The sequence below is a fragment of the Drosophila guanche genome, unplaced genomic scaffold (genome assembly GCF_900245975.1).
Source record: "Drosophila guanche unplaced genomic scaffold, DGUA_6, whole genome shotgun sequence".
Classification (NCBI taxonomy): domain Eukaryota; kingdom Metazoa; phylum Arthropoda; class Insecta; order Diptera; family Drosophilidae; genus Drosophila; species Drosophila guanche.
The window spans coordinates 1,984,476-2,005,188 of NW_022995755.1; the positions used below are offsets into that span (position 1 = coordinate 1,984,476).

At 43.0% G+C, this 20,713-nt stretch overlaps 1 protein-coding gene and 1 non-coding gene across 3 annotated transcripts; one reads left to right on the forward strand and one right to left on the reverse strand.

The window, feature by feature from the left end:
- The first annotated feature begins 11,756 nt into the window (after window positions 1–11,756).
- LOC117589584 (calcyphosin-like protein) lies at window positions 11,757–15,035 on the forward strand. 2 transcript variants are annotated; one of them, XM_034281647.1, is made up of 6 exons: window positions 11,757–11,818; window positions 13,991–14,139; window positions 14,265–14,384; window positions 14,457–14,514; window positions 14,577–14,789; window positions 14,854–15,035. In XM_034281647.1, the coding sequence occupies exons 1-6, from the start codon at window positions 11,771–11,773 to the stop codon at window positions 14,953–14,955; spliced, it is 690 nt and encodes a 229-aa protein (XP_034137538.1). In that variant the 5' UTR covers window positions 11,757–11,770; the 3' UTR covers window positions 14,956–15,035. The 2 variants fall into 2 exon arrangements, with proteins under 2 accessions (XP_034137538.1, XP_034137539.1); XM_034281648.1 differs by lacking the exon at window positions 11,757–11,818 and adding an exon at window positions 12,983–13,143.
- Window positions 15,036–19,659: 4,624 nt separating this feature from the next.
- Trnas-aga lies at window positions 19,660–19,741 on the reverse strand. Its single transcript has one exon. It is a non-coding gene; the product is annotated as a tRNA-Ser (tRNA).
- Window positions 19,742–20,713: the final 972 nt, after the last annotated feature.

Here is a 20,713-nt window from a genome sequence, read left to right on the forward strand (position 1 = left end):
GTCTCTCATTAGGCTCAGGCTGGTGCTTCTCCTGGCAAAGGATTGCCGTCCGTCCGGCTCTATGTCGATGCCTGTTTTTCGGCTTTTTTTGGGTGCCATCATCCAGTGGCTGGCTGACTGGCTGACTGGCTGTCCTGCCTGGCTGCCTGGCTGGTTGTGTTTATGCCCGAGTAGCAATAAAATATTGTTGTATTTGCTGTTTGCATACTACCCTTCTGCTCCTGCTGCTCCTGCTGCTGCTCTGTGGCTCTGTGGCTCTGTTTGTCCTTTTGCACTTGTACAAACACATGTTAATTGGTCGTAATTGTAAGTTTTGATAACGCAACAGCAGCAGCAGCAACAAATGCACAATGTAAGCAAGTTTTGTGAGGCACAACAAAAGCTATGGGCAGCTCAAAATTATCATAAAAAGTTTTTTTTTGGCCCCCAAAAGTGTTTGCTGTTGTAATAAAAATTTAAATATGAGCAGGAGCAGGCATAGTTCCAGGTTCCAGGTTCCAGGTTCCAGCTCCCAGTTTCACTGCCAGTTCCCAGCTCCTGGCTCTCCTTGTCTGGCCACCCTGGCTGAAGGGTCACAATATTTATGGCGACGCGCGCCACATGACGTTGAACTATGCGTATGACTAACCGACGACCAGGCTGCTCTTCTGCTCCTCCTCGACATCCACCTCCTTCAGCCGTCATTTTAATAAACTTCATATGTCGCATGTCGCCATTTTTTCTTCCTTCTTTTTTGCAGGTTGCCTTCGTTCTTTTTTCTGGCAGAGTCTTGCGGCTTTATTAGTCCGTGATTTATGTAGTCACAGATAGCGGAGAGACTACAGCTCCTGCCACAGCTCCTGCTCCTCCTCCTGTGTGTTCCTATGTGGCAGCAAATTTATACATGTGCCGCCAGTTCTTGGTTCGTGGACAAATGAATGACATGGCACCGCTTTGGCCGCCTTGGCCGCCTTGGCCGCCTGCGACTCAGCCTTTTTTGAGGCAGTTAAACTCAAACTAATCACGGAGCTGGGATCTCGCGTCCAATCTGCTATGCAGCTTTACGGCTAAAAGCAAAACCAAATTATGAACTTGCCACACACATATTGACTGCACATATGTTAGCACCGGCCCTTCCCTGCCGCTGCTGTGATGTCTTGGTCTTGGCATTGCCGTCACGTATTTGACGCAACATTTTGCGCCTTTAATTCGTTGCGCCTTGGACACGTCTGCGTAATTATTTACGGCCCAAATGTATCTATATAAAATATTGTGTATTATAACACATCACTGGGAATGCGAATGTGTTATTTATGGCCATTAGGCAGCAGGCAGCGGGCTGTTTATTTATTTTTATTTGATTTTTTTTATTTTTTATTTCTGCACAACATCTTTATGCTGCGACTGCCAGATGTTTGCATATGAATAAATTATTAGCTGGAGAAACTGGGAGAGGGAAGGCAAATAATTGTGGGACAGAAGTGGGGTTACATCTGAGGCACAGTGGTCACGGTTTAGCCACTTTAATCATGCTAATTAATTGTTTATAAATCAAAATTTTAGGTAAAAAAAAAAATAAATTTTTTTTTAAATTTTTAAATTTGGTATAAAATAACTTTTGTGTTGCATTTTATAAATTAAAAAAAAATATATTTTTTTAAGTTTAATTTTTTATTTATTTTTTTTACATTTTTTATTTATAATAAGTTTTAACTACAAAAACATAAATTATATGTCATTGAAATTTCGTTTGCTGTGTGTCTGAATTGTTTTTGATTTTGTTAATATTTTTTAACAGATTTTATCGCTGCTGCAAATTTCTTATCTCTGGTTAAACATTTTAATTTGTATTTATTCTCCTTTTGAATAGTTTTCTTATTAATTTGTTCATAATCTTCTTGTTGAAAACTCAGTAAATCTGCCAAACTTATGACTTCCTGGCGCTTAACCAATATTTATACTCAATTAATAGACTTCGGCCGCAAAACTCATATGTGCCAGGATGTGCCTTGCTCTGCGCAAAGGCAGTTGGCAGTGTTCTGGCATTTACCGATCAAAATAATGGCCATGGAAATGCATACAAATGCGTTACTACTGCATTGAAAATCATAGCCAGAGCCAGTCAGGCAGGCAGCAGAAAGCCATCAACCAGGGGGAGGCACAGAGCTGGCGTTCGGCAGAGCAAACATGGCAGACGAGAGAAAATATTTTCAATTTCCATTACAAAAGTGGAAGGGCAAACGGGGGTGCAGGGAGCGGCAGGAGGGGGGCGGTTTAGGGGTGAGTGCAGTGTTCTTCAGTATTATGAAAATTAAATTTTTCATTTCAATGCATCAGGCCATGGATATATGTATGGCCAGACGTATAGCTGGACCCGGTCCGTGTCGGGCTGCCAATGAATGAAAATCTGACGAGATTGTTCATGCCACTAAAGCTCACGCATAGACAGCCAGACAGCCAGACAGAGTGCTGCCCCTTCCTCCTGGGCGCATAGATGCCAACACTTAGCCAACACTGAATCGATGCGCCAAATTGGTAGATATTCAATGGTCGTCGTATCCGTAGCATTCTCCCCCCAAACATGGAGTATGTGGTCGATCGCCAGGGAAGATTATGCGCTTTGTGCATGTGTTTTAGTGTGGCGTGGGTGTGCCTGTAAGCCGTTGGTAATGGAAATGCAATTTAACATGCGAATAAGTTCCCAATGTGCGTTAGATTTTGGGTGCACCATAAAGTGCCCGGCCAGCCATTGGCAGTTGGCCGACACTTTAGCTACGCATTTTCCGGCCATCTTTTATCGAACAAAAACGTTTGCAACATTTTCAGCAAAAATAAATTGCTCTATAAACATTTTTTAAGCCTAAATGTGTGTTTAGGCAGCGATTTTTAAATGCATTTTTAAAGCAAATACTTTTGGTGGAACGCAGAAATTACACAGGAATTACAGAAATTACAGAGAAAGTGCACAATGGTATTACAAAGCATATAACAAGAATTGAACCCACAAAAACGAGTACTTCAAAGTGGCAATAAAATAATTTCCGCGTTAACAGCGCACGCTTCTGGCTAGCAAACAGCGCTGTTAAACAGTTGATCACTTAACAGTGGCAAGCTCTGCAGCAAGCTGAGTACTTAACAGTGGCAAGCTCTGTAGAAAGCTGAACACTTAACAGTGGCAAGCTCTGTTGAAAGCTGATCACTTAACAGTGGCAAGCTCTGTAGAAAGCTGATCACTTAACAGTGACAAGCTCTGCAGCAAGCTGAGTACTTAACAGTGGCAAGCTCTGTAGAAAGCTGAACACTTGACAGTGGCAAGCTCTGTTGAAAGCTGAACACTTAACAGTGGCAAGCTCTGTTGAAAGCTGATCACTTAACAGTGACAAGCTCTGTAGAAAGCTGATCACTTAACGGTGTCAATCTCTGTAGAAAGCTGATCACTTAACAGTGGCAAGCTCTGTAGAAAGCTGAACACTTAACAGTCGCCGGTCTCTGCCACATTTTGAGCGTCAAAACTTTTAAGATCAATGTTTATCAGTTACATCGAGCTAAAATATATTTTTTTCAATTCAAATTAATATTAATTAAAAATATTTCTTTTCTATTGAATATTTTGAGCACTTTTTAAAAAGTTTTTTGACCCAGAAAATGTCTTCAAGTTGTTTCCCATAGTGCAAAACCCTTTTGGCATGCCGTTTCGAGTGTATTTACTGCTCCTTTAGGCCTCAGTTGTGTCAAACACAGTTTGTCCTTCGTGAACTCAAACTTGATCGCGTTACCTTTGTAACTCAGTTTGAACATTAATGAGGAGCCGCTCCATAGTAAACGTTAAGCATTTGCTAATTGCTCGAACTTGCGCATACAAATGGCACTTTAAGAAATTGGATTTTCATTCAAGAGCGAGAGGGTTTCAAGCTTAGAGGTGCTGACCCCGCCCCAGTTTACGGTGCAACCCCATAAGCCCGCACTCTATCCGCTTTGCAATGTTTATTAATGAAACTGTTTGTGATTTGCATTTTAATTTATGCAAAAATACAAACAAAAAATATATATTTAATATGTGCAGAAGGAGCACAGGCAGAGGCAGTGGAACTCGAACTCGAACTCGAACCGCTGGCACTGGCTCTGGCTCCAATTTAAATTCAAAGCCAAACGGAGAAACATTTTTTATGGCTCTCATTTTACGACTGCGACGATGGCGAATGTCTTTGCTAAACTGAATTGATAATTAACAAGGCAAAATGTGCGTGTAATTAGCATTCAGTGTAGCAGCAAATACTTTACAAAGGACATTGCCACAGAGGGAGAGAAGCGCTGCCACATTCTGTGTGCTCTGTTCTGCATGTTCTTTTGATGAGAGCAGCTGAGGGTGTGGCAAGATTTCATGTTGAACGGCTGTAAAAAATTGTGCAGAAAAGCCAAACAAAATCTGTTTCTCTCCACTGACATTTGCAGCGACTTCTGTGTATATCCCTCGTATTTATTTGCATTTATGTGCCGCCCCCATTGTCTGGCGCTGTAATCCTCGAGTATCTCGAGTCTGTCTGTCAGTCAACCCCAAGCGGCTACAAAGTCACTCACTGGATGCGACTGAGCGTAAAACGTTTTGCGCTCGAATGCATTGCACTTCGCCAGATCTAAACAGGGTTTTATGCCCCAAAGTTTCGACCCCACCGCCAATCCAGTTGCAATTTTGCAATTTTGCAATTTTAAATGAAAAGCGTGGACTTATTTTCTATTGTTATTGTTAATAATTTTGCAGGCTCCAAGCTTTTGTTTGCACAAATTACAAATGCTTCAATGCCACGACCATGTCTTTAGGGTAAGAGTTTTCCTTACTCCACTCTGAAACGCGGCAGAGACTTGAGGCTGCTGCTGGTCGTGGACTGCCTGGGGCTAAACTGCACTTTGGCTTTGTGTTTGGTTTTGATCTAATAGTCAAACATTGAAGCGAAACACACCACAAAACCCATCAAATCAGCTGCAAGATTGAGCATTGACCATAAAGTCCATTAACATTTCAATTTCCAGTCAAAACCTGAAGTAAATCCTCCCTTTGCCCTGCTAATAACATTACGACATTGAGTCTCCAAAATAATTCGCATTTTGTGTCGCATTTTTGGCCATGCAAATTCGATTCACACCAGCCCGGCTCGGCATTGTGTGTATGTGCATTAATTAAGAACGATTTGAATAACAAATGTACAAAATTTAATGCATGATTTCGCAGCTCAATGACACAACTGACACACAAATTATTCAGTTTAATTGGCAAGCAGCTTGGACATCACTTATGCTGCACCGTTTAAAGGGGCAGGCTGAAGGTTCAGGGCACAACAGGGCTCTTCCACTTAGCAGCTCATCAGAGGAAAGGCTACAAAAACATTCCACAAAACTGCAACAGAAAAGGCAAAGAGCAAGAGCAAAACTGCAACAGCAAAACTGCAACTGAAACTGCATTTGAAACTTTTTGACCAACCAAACTAATTGTCAAGTGCAGAGGCATGCCAGCTCGAGAGCTCGAGAGCTGGAGAGCTGGAGCGCCGCGCTGCTATTGCCGCAGGCATGCCACATAAGTCACCAAGGGCCCAGCAGGAAAAAAAAAAATTACTCCTGCCACAACGAAAATGTTGTGCCGCAGCAAAGTCGGGGAGTGTGGTGGCATTTGTTGACTGATTTTCAAAATGCTATGGCAGATGGATGTGGATGAGAGCAAGCGAGGGTTTGGTTTGCTTATTTGGGAACGCAGCTGACAATAGAAATTGGCCAGGGACATTGGCTGGCTGGCAGGAGGAGTGAGGGAGGGAGGGGAGGCATTGCCAATAGCCAAAGTGCCCGAGTTTTGTGTCTCGCTCTCCAGTGTGCCCGGGCCCAGCTGCATTGCTGCGTTCCCTTTGACAATATGCTCAACATGATGCTCCAAAAACTGTAAACTATGCGCAAACATACACACACACACACACACAGGCACACACACACTCAAACACACACGGACACACCGACATGTCGTATTATGCACGTGGGAATTGTCGCTATGCGTGTGTCTCTCTCTCTCCCTCTCTCTCTCCCTCTCTCTCTTCTCTCTGCAAAAATAACGTTGACAACTTTTATGTCGAGCTCCATTCGACTCGGCACTGGGACTGGAGTGTGGCGCGTCCTGGTAGCTGGATGAGTGGCTCGTCCGGCTGGAGTGGGTCCATCCATGACTGGGCTGCGGGTGCGATGTATGTGGCTGTGGTTATTTATGGCAATTAAAGGACTAATGATGTCCCAGCGCAGCTAGCCGGTACATGATGCTGCCAAAGCTGCTGCCTCCTCTCCCTCGATTCCCACTCTGACTGCTGATGTTTCCCTCAACGCTGCTCTGACTTCTACCTCCCCGATTCCCACAATGCTCTTCTGGCTGCTGCTGATTCCTCGTTTCCCCCAACCCGAACAGCGGCTAAAAACTTTATGTGGTCACAAGAAGGCTACCACTATCATACCCTAACCGGACATGTTATGATTTTATGAGAACTTTTGCTAATGAAATTTAGAAATTTAGTTTTAAGAAATTCTAACAAATTTTATTTATTTTTTTTTTAAATATATTTCTGGCCAAACTAATTTTATTTGATAGCTTTTTATTTTTGCATCAACTTCCATTAAATTTTTTACTTTTTTAAAGTTAATTTAAACCAATTTAAGCGCATTCTTTTTATATTTATTTTTTTTAATATATGAAATTGTTTAGCCTTTGAAATTTTCCATAAATTTCAATGTATTTATTATTAGATTATTATTTATTCCTATTATGTTTCATAGCTTAGAATTTATGTATTAATTTCAAGAAAATATTTTAATTTTTATATATATTAGTTTGTATTATTATTTATTATTAATTTATTTTATAGGCACAAACCAAATAGGCACAAATAATGTACACAAAATTGTATCATTTAAATAATTTCCCTGTCAAAGGGTATTCCCATTGTCTGCATCACAAAAATTCGTTTCAATTTTCACAGCAGAGTGGCAATATTTTTGTTCCATATTTTTATTTCTTTTATTTTTTGTTTATATTTTACAACAACTCTGCGAGGCCGTGGCGAAAGTTACTTAAAATTCAATTAATTTGTGTGTGTTGTGCAATGGAAAATGTTGCAACTTTCGGTGCGTGCGAGAAGTTGGATCTCTGGATCTCTGTCCCCATTCATCCTGGCAGCTAGCAGCCAGCAGCAGTCCAAGGAGCAGGAAGCATGGGACAGAGGCTACCTCGCATGGCTGCTGCTGTTTTTGGGCTAATTTGGCCAGCGGTCATGCTGCTCTACTCCGATGCAGATGCAGATGCAGCTGTAGATGGAGAAATGCCATTGCATTGACAGATAGATAGTCGGCAGTCAAGGCAACACCCAAAAAAGAGAAAACTTTAGCTAGAGCAAGGGACAAGAGAAATTTCATTTGTGTGGCCAGTAATTAGATTCCAATTTGAGCTCTGGCCAAAGGGGCACACGACACACTCTCTAATCATGGGACAGGACCACAACCGGGGATGGGACATTGATGAAGCTGCTCTGGGGGAATAGCCCAAAAAGTTTTGCCAGATCAATTAAATAAATATAACTTGGACTGGGGTGTGGGACTGCTACTGGAGTTGGTGGCCATTGCAGATTAAATTATCAGTCCGCATGGAGCTGTGGCTGGGGCTAACCAAGTGGCAAATCATCTGCCCAGTCAACACAACAATAACGATAACTCTTCCCAATGCAATGATGAGGAATGGCGGACTGACGGACTGACGGACTGGTGGATCCCACTGGTCCGGTCTGGTCTGGGCAGCGCATCTCATGACTGCACGCTCGAATGCTCATTTTAAATTGACTTCAAACGTTGTTGCGTGACGAGCTGCATGGACACGGAGGAGTGTCTGGCAGGATGCCAGACCACCAGCAGCAGCAGTCGGCTGTCCTGCCTGGACCCGGACCCGGACCCGGACCCGGTCCCGACCCCTGGGCACGCACGCATTCTGATGCCATGACGAACGTGGCGAACGTGGGCCTGTACGTGGCCCGGACCCTGGCCAACAATATGGTTAACACTCTCTCTCTCTCTCTCTCTCTCTCTCTCGACGGAAGCGATGCCACTGCCTTTAATTGTGCCACATCATTTATGAAGTGGGGCTCCGGGTGGTGCATGCTGCGAGGCAGACAGATGAAGTGGCTGGCTGGTAGTTCAGTTCGGGCACTGCTGCCGCAACGATTTGTTTGGATTTTCAGTCAGTCTGTATACGAAGATGATGCGCGGAATCGTACAATTTAATTGATTTCAATAAAATATGAGAACTTAAAACAGGAAATTTTTAACAATAAAAAAAGTTACAGCCAAAGAAGGCAACGAGTGAAGGCAGCGAGTGAAAGCTGCTGCAGGGCTGTACACACACTCGTTGGGGGTGGTGTGTGGGTAGCGGGTAGCGGGTAGCAACCTTCGTAAAAGTGTGCAAGAAATGGCAAAAACTTTCTTCTCACAAAAACTCATTAAAAAGGATTTGACACGTGAAGTGCGAAAACTTTCTATTTTTATATTATTTCCCTTTTACAATTTTTATGGCAACGTGTGAGAGGAGTTCTTGCTCACGTGTGTGTGTGTGTTCTGTGTGTGACTGAGAGTGCGTTTGATGTGTGTTGATTGCCAGTGCCAAAAGAGCGAGCGCCCATCAAGCTCAGCGTGTGTGAGTGTCGCTCGTCCTCGTCGCTCGTCGCTCGTCGCTCGTTAGGATCTGCGGATTGAATTTCAATGGCGATTGATGACGTCTGCATGTGTGCGGTTGCTTGTGAGGCAACAACTTTGTCCTCTCCCCACCTAGTTCAACCCGAACTTGCAGTGCCGAACCAGAGACCCGACTTACCCCGACTCTCCCCCCTGAACTCATTTTATGATAATGCTCAAACCTGGCGTTAATGAGCTCTTAAGCTTAAATAAGAAACGTGATTTAGTTACTAAGTAAACTAGGAAATAGACGCCAGTGGCACTGGCACTGGCTGTGAGTGAGTGAATGAGCCAAAGTCTTGGCTTAATTTGAAAAGTTTGACAGGCAGCCAGGATGCGCCACGAGGCACAACTCAAGGTGTAGGGGAGCACAGCGCACAGTTATCCGAATCGAACTCTTTGCATACAACATTTCCCCCCCATTTAATTGCCCAGCTCGGACAGTCAAACAAGCAAATGAAAAAAGTTTCACCCGATTCGTGCGAATCATTGGCACGTGTCCATCAGCCATTGGGGCCCGGGATATGCCAGTTTTAATAATTTCCAGCTCAACTCGAACTAATCAAAACTCGGAGCGACAAGCAACCAAACTAGAATCAGAGACCCAACAAAAAAAGAACCTTAAACCCTAGTGCACACGAGTTGACAGTTGGGGCGGGGAGCAGAGTCAATGGAGGAGCCTTAAGCTGGCGATTTAATGCTCTATAAAATGTAATGAGAGGCAGTTATTGCCTCAAATTCGCTCATTGCGCTCCATAGACAACGCAAAAATGAGCAAGGCAAGACTGGCGCAGAGCGAATTGAGATTGGAGCGAATTCAGACGCGAGCGGAAGGCAGATCGGTGAGAGAGCCGCCGAGCAAAGAAAGAGAATGCTTAAACTCTAATTTTCTTCACTCATTAAAGTTCACCTGTAATAAGTTTGAGTTGCTCCCAACTCTTAATCAGCCTTGACGATCATCCAGCCCAAGCAACCCTCTGTAGTGTGAGAGCATCAAAAACCCTTTTCATGAATAACTCAACTCAACTCAACTCGAACGCACATCGGGGCTCATGAAATTTATGTAAATCTGCTGGAAATTGAAATATGCAGATGCCCGTGGCGAAAATTAGAGCGAAGCCTAAAAACATTCGCAGAGCCACACAAAAATGTATGCATTAAAATATCTGTATATATATTCTCACATTTCATTCAATTTGGCAATATGATAAATTCTTTACTTTGTCAGAGAACCCAAACAGAACGAACTTAAATTAAGTAATAACTTTGGTGCGCCTTGACCTCAACCTCAAGGGTTCACACCCAGCAAGGGACGGAACCGAACAAGACGGAACACTGGAATGGGACATGTACGAGCATTGGCCTCAGTGTTGACACACTCCTGGCAGACATTTGCCTTTTGTGGTCGAAAAGGTTGAGTGCGTGCGAGGCAGAGACGCAGAGAGCAGATTTTCTTATTAAAATTATACAGATCTAAGGGTTAATTTTGGTTGCTTATGAGAATGCCCCAGACCCGAGGAGTCAACCCTTACCCAACAGGCACGAGGCACAAAAGTTAATGTGATTAATGTTTACTTAATGAAATGAAGTTATCAAGTTGATTTTATCAATTTACACACAGGCGCCGGGGCTCGGCACACAGACAAAGAGACAGACACTCCACAGAGCCTGTCAAAATTGGCGCCGGTGTGATGAAGGTGCTCGATGGGATTAGGTGGGTTCAACCTCACCCACTCTCTAACCCACTCTCTCTTCCTTGATATGCAAAGAGGCTAGCGGTTTTCCTTTGGGTTGAAAGGCAGCAAGCATATTAGTTAAATGTGGTTGACAAGTCGGCTGCTCCAAGTGTTGGCCATGGCAAATATTTGAAAACTTGCCGGCGCCCGAGGATGCCAGAGGCAGCCAGTGAGCCGTGCTGGCAGTGCTGGCACTGCGGTTGCTGCAATCAGTGGACGTAGCCAAAAAGGAGTCCTTCCCCACATAAAAACAAGTTCAATTAAGTCGCTTTTCCCTTTTGCGTCTTTCGTTAATCAATGCGTTTAACGTTTTCAATCAAGCAACTGGCAAAAAGACAGACACAGACTGCTCAAATTCAGTTAAGCATTTCACTTATTTGCATATAAATTGATTAAAACGAAAATACATGCCAGACAGACTCGCACCAGTCAAGTTTTTTTTGTTGAGTGTGTCAACACGCTTTCAAAAGGAATGAAAGGGTCTCCGTGTGCTCTTGGTCGCATTTACATTCCCATTCGCAGTCCCGATTCCGATTCCGATTCCCGTTTGGCTTACTCCTTGTGCTCCATGTGTTTCTGTTACGTTTTTCTCCAACGTTCTTTTCCCCCTCGTTTTCTTTTTTTTTTGGCAATTTCTGACACTTCAAATGCGTATGATTGTTTTCCTTTTGATCAGCGAATTGTGAAGTGATTCCCTGATTGAGTTCGGGGCGGCTCAGTTGATGCGTTGACAACATCAATGCACACACTACCAGCACCAGTGCCAGTACCAGTCCCACTCTGACCTCACACTCTGCCAGGCATTCAGTCAGCCGAGCAAATGCGGCGTAGGTGGTCACTCGCAGGCGCTTTTTCCCCTGTAAATCACTGTGGCAAAGCCACACTAAAGGTAGTGGTAGCCTCAACTGACCTCAGGTCTGGCAAGACTAAAAATTCATTAATTCGCTTTTATGTCTTGTCCAAATGTTAGATGAAAGGTTGCCACAAATTAAAAGCTGAATTATTATTGGACTTGTTGTACAAATAAAAACCAATTCTATTCAATCTTTTGGCCTGTTTTGATCAGAGTTCAATGCTCTTTGTGAGGACTTGCCACGAGTGGGAAAAGGCAGCTCTTAATTTATTTTCGGTAATTATAGGCACGTGAGTCACCAGCTGCGGACACTGTTTTCCCACTGTTGTGGCCTGGCCTCTAGGCCTCAGCTGTTGCCTAGTTCCATTTTGTTCCCCTCTTCGTATATATATATTTTTTTTTTTGGCGGCAGACACGGGCCTCGTCCTCTATTTAGTTCACTTTCAATTCGTTTGCCGCGATGTTGTTGAGGACTCTGCGCACGAATGGCTTGCGGCGCAGCCTCAAGGTTAATATTGTATGAATAAATCATTAAGTGGGGGAAGCAAAAGGCCAGAGCTGTGTACATACAGCGTTGAGTGTTTTCCAATGCAGCTGCCAGCTGTGTGCGAAATAATTATAGTAATAATAATAATAATAATGGTGTGTTGTGCCCGCAACTGGGTCATAGATAAAAACATTTTGCTTGCACTCTCACCCGCCTCCGTTCTGGCTTATTTTCGTTAATGGTCAAGCGACATGGCAATGCACTCAGGGACTGCTGCATATTATATTCGATTGCAGCCAAAGTCAAGGCAATTTGGCAAATTACATGTCCTTGTTGGCAAGTAAATAGACACGAGCGCCGCAGGGGCACACACAACAGCAAGCACAAATAAAAGAAAAAAGGGAAACAGCTAATCAATACTTAACAAAGCTACAGTGAAGGCTGAAAAAAAGGATACAGCAGATACTTTAATGTATCTTTGATACACAAAATACTGAAAAATAATTAAGGAAAAATGTGTAAAATGTACTCTAACAAAAAACAAAATCATTAAATCTAATCAGTCCAAAATTTAACTTTGAACATTTTGGCGCTGTTTTTCCAGCCCTGGCTAACACCACAAATCGCATACTTTTAGGCCCGCCCAACAAATTGTTATCTGGATCAATTTTGCACAGCGCGCGCTGCTCCCCCGTTTTTATCTTTGCATCTGTTTTGGGGACGGCGAACGGTGGGGGCGGTTCATGTTTGTCGTGGGCAAACATTAGCCGGCGACAGGCACGAAATTGGCCCCCGAAACGTCACACACTTTAATTGAAATAAAATGTTTTGAAAGCCAAACCAGGTGAGGCAGAGAGAGAGGGAAGAGAGAGTGGAAGAGTGAGAGCTGCATGAGTCAGGTACTAGCCTCGCTCTGAGTGCTCACTATTGTCTGCTCTATATGACCGTAACTGTAAATGCTTTTTAGTAACTAGTTTTGGGCTTCTGTCTAGCTGCCTACCTGCCATCCCAACCCCACAACGGCCCCGCAAGCGCATATTTCATTTCCATTCATTCCAACGCGCTCGCTCTCTGCCTGTCGCTGCTTCGTCTCTCTGCTTGGCGCTCTCCCCCCATCGCTACCCGTCTCTTTCTGTTTATTCATTGCCGCCGCCGCCACCGCTTTACTTTTCGCTTTCAGTTTGCATTTCAAAGCCGCTAAAGTAACAAGTATCTTGCAGTTATCCATTCACTGAAGCGAAAATAAAAACATCGACACAAACACACACAGAGATTTTGTTCATACTCTCAGAACAGCGCGAAAAAGAGCCATTGAAAAAGAAAAACCCAAAAACCCCAGCATGGAAGTAAGTTTTTTCGGTATTTTTGCTGTTTGCTCTGTTTGTTGTTGTTGTTTGTGTGGCTAAACTCTTGCTGCGGCGACCTTCACCTTGGTCTCCAATTAGACAAATTGCAAAAAGTGAAATGAAAAACCTCTTGGCGCAACATTTTTCACTAGCTTGTGCTGAAAATCAACTTAAGTGAAAGCATCCCGCTTAAAGCTTGCGACGCAGCAAAGAGAAGAGAGAGATAGAGAGAGGGAGATTAAGAGAGCGCGCCTCTTGGCAGAGATCAGCTGTGGGCGGCGTACCGCAACGAGTGTGATTCATGCGAGCTTCCGAGTGCGGCACCTCCACTGATCTCTGCGTTGGCAAGGTTTTTCCTTTCATTTAATTACTTGTGCCATAAATGGACATACTTAAGTAGTTAGTCAGTCTCTTACGGGTTGCTCTCGTTACGAGGCAATGAGCGTAAAAACCTTTTGCGGTGCTGATTCATTGCTTAAGTGCTTAAAAAGCTAACAATCGTGCACTCAAAGCAATGCAACTTTTAGGTATATTTCGTAGATATTTTTGGGAATTATTTACAGCAAAAGTTGAGCCATTTTTAAGCAGCTTTTCGTATAATTTTCATGAACTATTTGGCCAATGGTTTGGGCTCCAAAAATGGTTTGGTAACCGAATAAATCATTCCAAAACCATTCAATTGTCCATTATAATCGATATATCATCTTGTCACACATTAAGTTCCACTTCAATAATTAAATGTGCCTCACATTCTTTTGGAAATTGTTTCCCAATAGTCATTAAACACTCATTAAAACACGCCAGTCTTATGCGCAATTAACTTGATATTAAAAACCATAACTTGCAGTGCCCCAACGGTGACCTTTACACGCTCGAAGCGAACCTGATGAACAAGTCGCTGCGGGAACTGACAGATGGCGCCGACAAGGATCCCATTACCAAGCTGCGACTGCTCTGCTTTAGCCGTGGCGCAACAGGCATACTGGGAATTGGCAGGTGCGCCAGTCGCTGATTGACTTTGAATGACATTTGAAATGGCTCTCAGCCACGAGGCTGAATTATGCAAGAGAGAGAGAGAGAGAGAGAGAGTAACAATTTAATTTTATATTATTCATGTGCAGAGCCTTCAGGGCCATGGACGATGATGGCAGCAAGGCGCTCAACGAGCAGGAATTCATTTCGGGCATACGCGACACGGGCCTGGATGTGACGGACGATGAGATCCGCGAGATGTTTAACACGTGAGTGAGTCCTGGCCTAATGGGCATTTAATTAGCTAACAAAATTTATGTATATACCTATAAAACTTTCAGTTTTGATGAAGACGGCAGCGGCTCCATTAATATGACGGAGTTTTTGCTCAAACTACGCGTAAGTAGGGCACAAAATTTGCTCAAAACTAGTCTGACTTCGAGTGTGTTGTTTCCCCACAGCCTCCCATGCCCGAGTGCCGTTTGGGCATTATCGATCAGGCCTTTGACAAAATGGATCGCGATGATGATGGCGTCATTACTGTGGCCGATCTGAAGAGCGTTTACTCGGTGAAGGAGCATCCAAAGTATCAGAGCGGCGAGATGAGCGAGGATGAGATACTCACCGACTTTTTGCACAACTTTGAGGGCGGTCGTGGAAATCTAGATGGCAAGGTGAGGCTTCGGACTGCTACCCCATTGATGTTACTTTGACATAAATATCTTGTTTGTATTCCAGATAACCCGCGAGGAATTTATCAACTATTATGCCACCATTAGTGCCTCTATTGACAACGATTTATACTTTGATCTGATGATGCGTCGAGCCTATGCCATGTAGCCGATGGATTACAGATTACAGAATCTCAACAACTTTTGCTTTATAAATAAATAAATAAAAATCCTCTTGTTACAATTAAATGCATGTTGGCAAAGACTGGGGCAAAGTGCCAGCAATGAAGTGCGAGGCATCGTTTGGTCATAATTCGAATTAGAAATACTTTTGGGGCAAGTGTCTGTGGGACTTCGGTTGGGATTCTCTGCTAAAGAAGTTACTTTAAGTGCGAGGCATGTGAAGTGTTTGTCAAATATGCAAAATAACAAAGCAACATGAAGTTTTCTCTAAACATTCGGCTCGTACTTTACACTGAAATTTAAACGTAAGTCTGTGTCTGTGTCTGTGCCCATAATCAAGCCAGTGAGCGCCAAAGACGGCAATCATTGCCACAAACACGGGGAACACACACACACACAGAGACTCGATGCCTGCCAGACTCGGCAAATTGTTTGGAATTGTCAGGCAGGCAGGCAACGAGTTGGAGTCATCGCTGTCTCTCTCCCTGTCTGTGGTTGTGTGTGTTCCCACTGGTTGGCATTTATCACACAGTCAGCCCGAAACCCGGAGCTGCTGAAGATGCAGGCTCGGCTGCCTAAATGTATGCTTTAAATTATGCAGACACCAGCTGAGATTGTCGCCACATGCAACCCTGCATGCGAGTGTGCAACTGTAACTGTATGTGTGCCTCTGTGGCAAGTTTTGGGATCTGATTGCAAGCAACTCATACAAAATTTTAATTGCCAATGTTGAAATTACGCACTGACGGACAAAGAAAGAGGGAGGAGGCAGGCAGGCAGGGTGTAACTGCCAGACAGACTTGACTAACAAACCATATGCAATCGTGCTACCAAACACACACTTACAACTTGCAACTTGCAACTTGCAACTTTATCGTATCATTTCATTAAATTTTATTTACAGCCTTGGGCCTGGGCCTGGGCCTGGGCCTGGGCAATCCCTTTTGCTGTTCTGTGGCAGTTGCAAGCTGGAGTGCCTACCAAAACTTCTTTTGCTTCGGCTAATCAACAATTTTCAATTGCCATTTTCAGGCTCCAACTCCGTTACAACTCCTTTCTCTCATGTGTCAGGGCTGGGGCGCCCCACAAAAGGCAATTTCAATTAATTGCCCGTCGAATGTACGAGGAACTGGCTGCAAAAATCCTTTTCACAGCTCAGCTGGCTGCGCAGAGTGTGTGTGTGAGCATAAGCATTACCTACGGGAAACATTTATATTTATTTATGTGTGGAGCGGCCAGGAAATCAATAAAAATCCCATATAAATTAAGAGATTTGTCGGTCAATAAAAATAACAAAAAGGCAGACAGAAATTATAGCTGTGGGATATGAATATGCGGATAAGTTGGATCCATCGAAGCTGCAAAAGAAGCCTTAGCAGTGCCAGTTTTAAGCCTGTTTACGCCTTGGGCAGCGTCCACTAATGCATTATTTAAATCTAGTTAACACTCGGACATTTCACGTTGATTGAAAAGCACAAAACTGTAGAGAAAAAAACGACCAAGGTGAATGGACAAAAGCAGCAGAACATGAAAATAATAATAATAAAAGGCAGGCAGGGCCAACGCTGCTTGGGACATCATTGACTGAGGTAGTGGAGTATTGAATACATTTCAATGCAGGCAGAAAGGGAGAGAAAATGGAGACCCAACCGAGAACGTATAATGGAGAACGTGGCGGGCTGGTGAGTTGGGGGACTGCTGCATGGTAAATGGCGAAAATGTATCCATCTGTGGTAGGCATTGAAAGTGACGAAAACTGGCAAATATTTCAGTCACGTTTTAAATGTAAAAATCTCAATCACGTGATCGAAATGCGCGCCAGTGCCCACCCCATGGGCAGGCCGGAGAGCGAGTGTGGGCTTGGGTCGACTGTAAAACGAAATGAAACCCGGCGTGAATGAATGCCCGGCAGAAAGCCCTTAACAGGTACTCGCTCCTGCCGGATCGATGGGTCAATGTTGGGCCATGTATTGGCTGGATTGTGTGTCAGTCGGCGGCATCTAATGATGTTATTGTTGCCACTGCCACTGCCGCCACACCTGCTCCTGTTGCCTCTCAAATTGCATAATGTATGCAAAAAGCTTAACTAACTGTGCGCATCGCTGATTGAAAAATTGAAATCATCTCGGACACACACTGGCACACATACATGGACATGTTTTGCCTGTGTACAGCACACACACACACACACACACACACACACACAATTCGCTGCAGTTTCCGTTTCCTTTGCACGCAGAGCTCGTGTGATTTTCACACCGCTCTCGTGATTGATTGAAATGTTCGGCCATGTCCATGTACCATGCCCTTACCGAAGGTATATTAAATGTGATCAAGAGCTGTTGAATAATGACAGTTTTCAGTCCATAATTATAGCTATTATTTAATGTATAATTATTTATAAAATTCCTTTAATTTTAATCACTTTCGCAGCCTCTCCTAAAGGGCATATACAATTTCGTACGCTCATTTCTCGTATTACCTCTTCTGCTTCCTCATGTTATGCATATTTTTTTCGACTGCTGTGTGCTGCCACTTTTTTTCCATTTTAACCAACATTTTTTCTTAATAAGGGTTTTTTTTTTGGTCAGTGTAGCCGGACTGCCATGTAAAGCTGTTTTAATTGCCGGCTATCGATACTCGATGGCCCTTGGGAATGCTTAACTTAATACGCGTTTGATTGATTGATTGATTGTTGCAAACAGCTGAAAGTGCGCTAATTTGGTTGTAATTAAGAAAAAATTAATCATAATTCGAGTATATTTCGATAAGCGCAAATAAAGTGGCAAAAGCTTATTGTATTTATTTGTGTCGCAGCTTTGAAGAGTTATCTCCTATCTATTGATATTTGTTTTGTGACATTTTTGTGTAATTTTTAAGTGGCAAAAAAGGTAACAAATTCTTTTAGCAAGGTACAGTCGGAGGCGGCTTATAATAGAAAATTAACTTAATAATATGTGATGAAAATATACCTCTAAATGTACCCACTCTGCGCCAAAGGACTCCAAACATGGCAATCAACTCAAAAAATTATCAATAAAAGCTACAAAAATATTGCCTAAAAATCTGCAAATTGTTTTCTTTATTCCTCCATATATTTCACTGGCATTTCTGCAGTCTGCTGCAGTGTCGAACCTTACACAACTTTTGGTTGAGTGCCTCCTGCATTGCACATTCAGCCTCAACCGCTGTCACATTGCGCATACGCAGCGTTAGCTTTCGTTGCATCTAAGCTCCGCTGATTTGCGTGTCGCATTAAAATGCATTTGGCCGCGGGTCAGAGTCAAATGCCAAATGTTAATGCCGCGGCATTAGCTGCTTTTTGAGTTTTGTTTAGCGCGCATTTAGTGCAAATGCAAATTGCGCGTTTTATTATGGACATTTTATTATTGTGCCATTAAATACATCAGGTGGTCGGTCGGTTGGTTGGTTGGTTGGTTGTGTTTTAGGTAGTCCCATTGCGGCTGACCAAAAATATATATTTTTGCAACATGACAGCAGCGGCAACAAAAAATCAATTTGTAAATGTTTTCAGAGACAGACAGACAGACAGACAGACAGAGAGACAGTTCCCCGAGCGGACTAACCGTAGAACTTTGACAATTTCGCACAACTTTTTTGCTGCTGCCTGGCTGGGTGCATGGATATTTTCAGTTATTGCTGGCACCAAAAAAGACACAGCCAAGTGACCCCATTGGCAGCGGCAGAGTGTCCTGTGCTGTTCGGATCGTTTTTGTAATTAGCGCTTCGATGGTAGTCGGTGATGCCGCTGCTGCTGCTGGCATTCGGGGAGTTGCTGACCTCAATTACTTTGTCACCATTTCAATTTGCAGTTTCAGCCATTAACTAGTTACACTCAATGCAATTAAACTTGCACTTTTCCAGTGGCAGCAGCAAGGTAGAACCCTGCAAGAAACTGTCCGCGAATGATGTCAGCGATTTGAGCCACCGCAAAAGTGTTGTCCTCTGATGCTGTTGTAACTGCAGTTTGTTGTACACAGTGAAAGTGCCACACACACACACACACACACAGAGCCAATGGCAGACCCTTTCGTACTCGTCCAGCTGCAGCATGTGCGTTCCATTGGAATAATTTGAAATTGGAAAAAAAAATGCTGCTTCTCCTTCTCCTTCTTCTGATTTTTATTTTTCTTTTTTGTTGCCATCTTCTCATTGAGTTAATTGCAAATTGGATGAAATTGTAATTTTACACTTCATTTGATTCAATTCATGGCTGATTGACAATTTAGTTTTTCATTAAGGTAACTTTCCAGCTCTTCAGGGTGCTGTCGGGCTGAGCCCAAGATATTGTGGCCAAATATGACGGTGCCTTGATTGCAGCCAGCTAAGTATGTCATGGCAGGCAGACAGGCAAAGGACTCGCCTACATATATAAATATTTACACATTTATGCAACAAAAAAGGTTGCAACATTTCTTACCCCAGACCACAAAATGCTTTGCCTGAAACCGCAAAAACTAAACCGAACCAAAAATGTGGTTTACAAATATGGAAAAGAATATTTTGTAGGGCTGTAAGTGTGAACATTTGAGCATTCAATTTCTTGCCAATCGAGCAGCCATTAAACTGTGAAAATCGTGCAATCGATTTCGCAATATTTAAACTATCAATTTTTAATGTCAGAAAAATTATGTTCATTTCATTAACAAAAAAAAAAAGATGTAAATATCGCAGCCGGTAGGATTCGAACCTACGCTCCCAGAGGGAATCTGATTTCTAGTCAGACGCCTTAACCGCTCGGCCACGGCTGCTTCCGTAACACTCAGCAACAAAATAACTGGCAAGAAGCCTCCAGCCATGCCATAAGCTATAAATAGTTGCCAATAAATATTTATATATTCAACAATCTCTAGCCAAGAAACTATCTATGCGCGTGGCTATCTCAAGCGATAAGTTGAAGTGGCCAAAGAATTATCTATAAATATTTGTATATATATTTTTGTGGTAATATTATAACCGACCGATGGCCTCTTTTTAAGGTCATAGATTCCCACATATCTCCTTCTTTATACCTCTAAATAAACACATAATTCCCAGCTATTCATCGCTCTCTGAATATGTTAAGTTTTTCGTACACTTTTTGTTTGCTGTGGTTGCATATGTCAAATGGCTTTTATGCGGGGATTTGATATGTTTTAAAAAATAAATTCTGCTGCAAATCATACATAATCGCAGCACTTTTCGGATTACTTTACTAATTTAATAATGCACAACTAGGCAGATCAAAGCCAGCAACAATATGCGTCAAATGAGCATTAACACTTGTTGCGGCAAATAAATAAAACAAAATGAAATTTTCGTTTAATTTTACTTGACAATGCAAAGGGAGCTAAATAAAACCGCTGACTGCTGGATTCCAGGCAGGGACTAGAGTCAGCAGTGACTTTATTTCCAATAAACGAAACTGCAGTGCGAGTCCCCGACCCAATAATATTTTTCTATATCATTTTTTAACCCTCTTCCTTGCACATATTTCGCTGCTGTCAGGGCTATCCCTCGATCAATGCATATGCCATGAACTGAGAACTAATCTATTATTGAAGACTCTGTCGGGCAAAAGCGCGCCTGAGTTTTGCTTCACGTTATAAAACGGTTTTGGGAGCTGGCATTACGCAAAATGCCGTGTGGTAGGTACGTAGGTAACACGTTATAAACAAAAGTCATAAAGCAAACTTAAAGTTATGAATTTTTCAAGATATTCTGATTTATATGTAGGGAAAGTT

What these genes read in the sequence shown, in the direction of transcription:
- LOC117589584 (XM_034281647.1), top strand. Translation starts at nt 11,771, where the DNA reads ATGTTGTTGAGGACTCTGCGCACGAATGGCTTGCGGCGCAGCCTCAAG. An exon ending in ATCCGCGAGATGTTTAACAC is followed by an intron (nt 14,385 to 14,456) that starts GTGAGTGAGTCC and finishes TAAAACTTTCAG; the next exon opens with TTTTGATGAAGACGGCAGCG. An exon ending in GTGGAAATCTAGATGGCAAG is followed by an intron (nt 14,790 to 14,853) that starts GTGAGGCTTCGG and finishes TTTGTATTCCAG; the next exon opens with ATAACCCGCGAGGAATTTAT.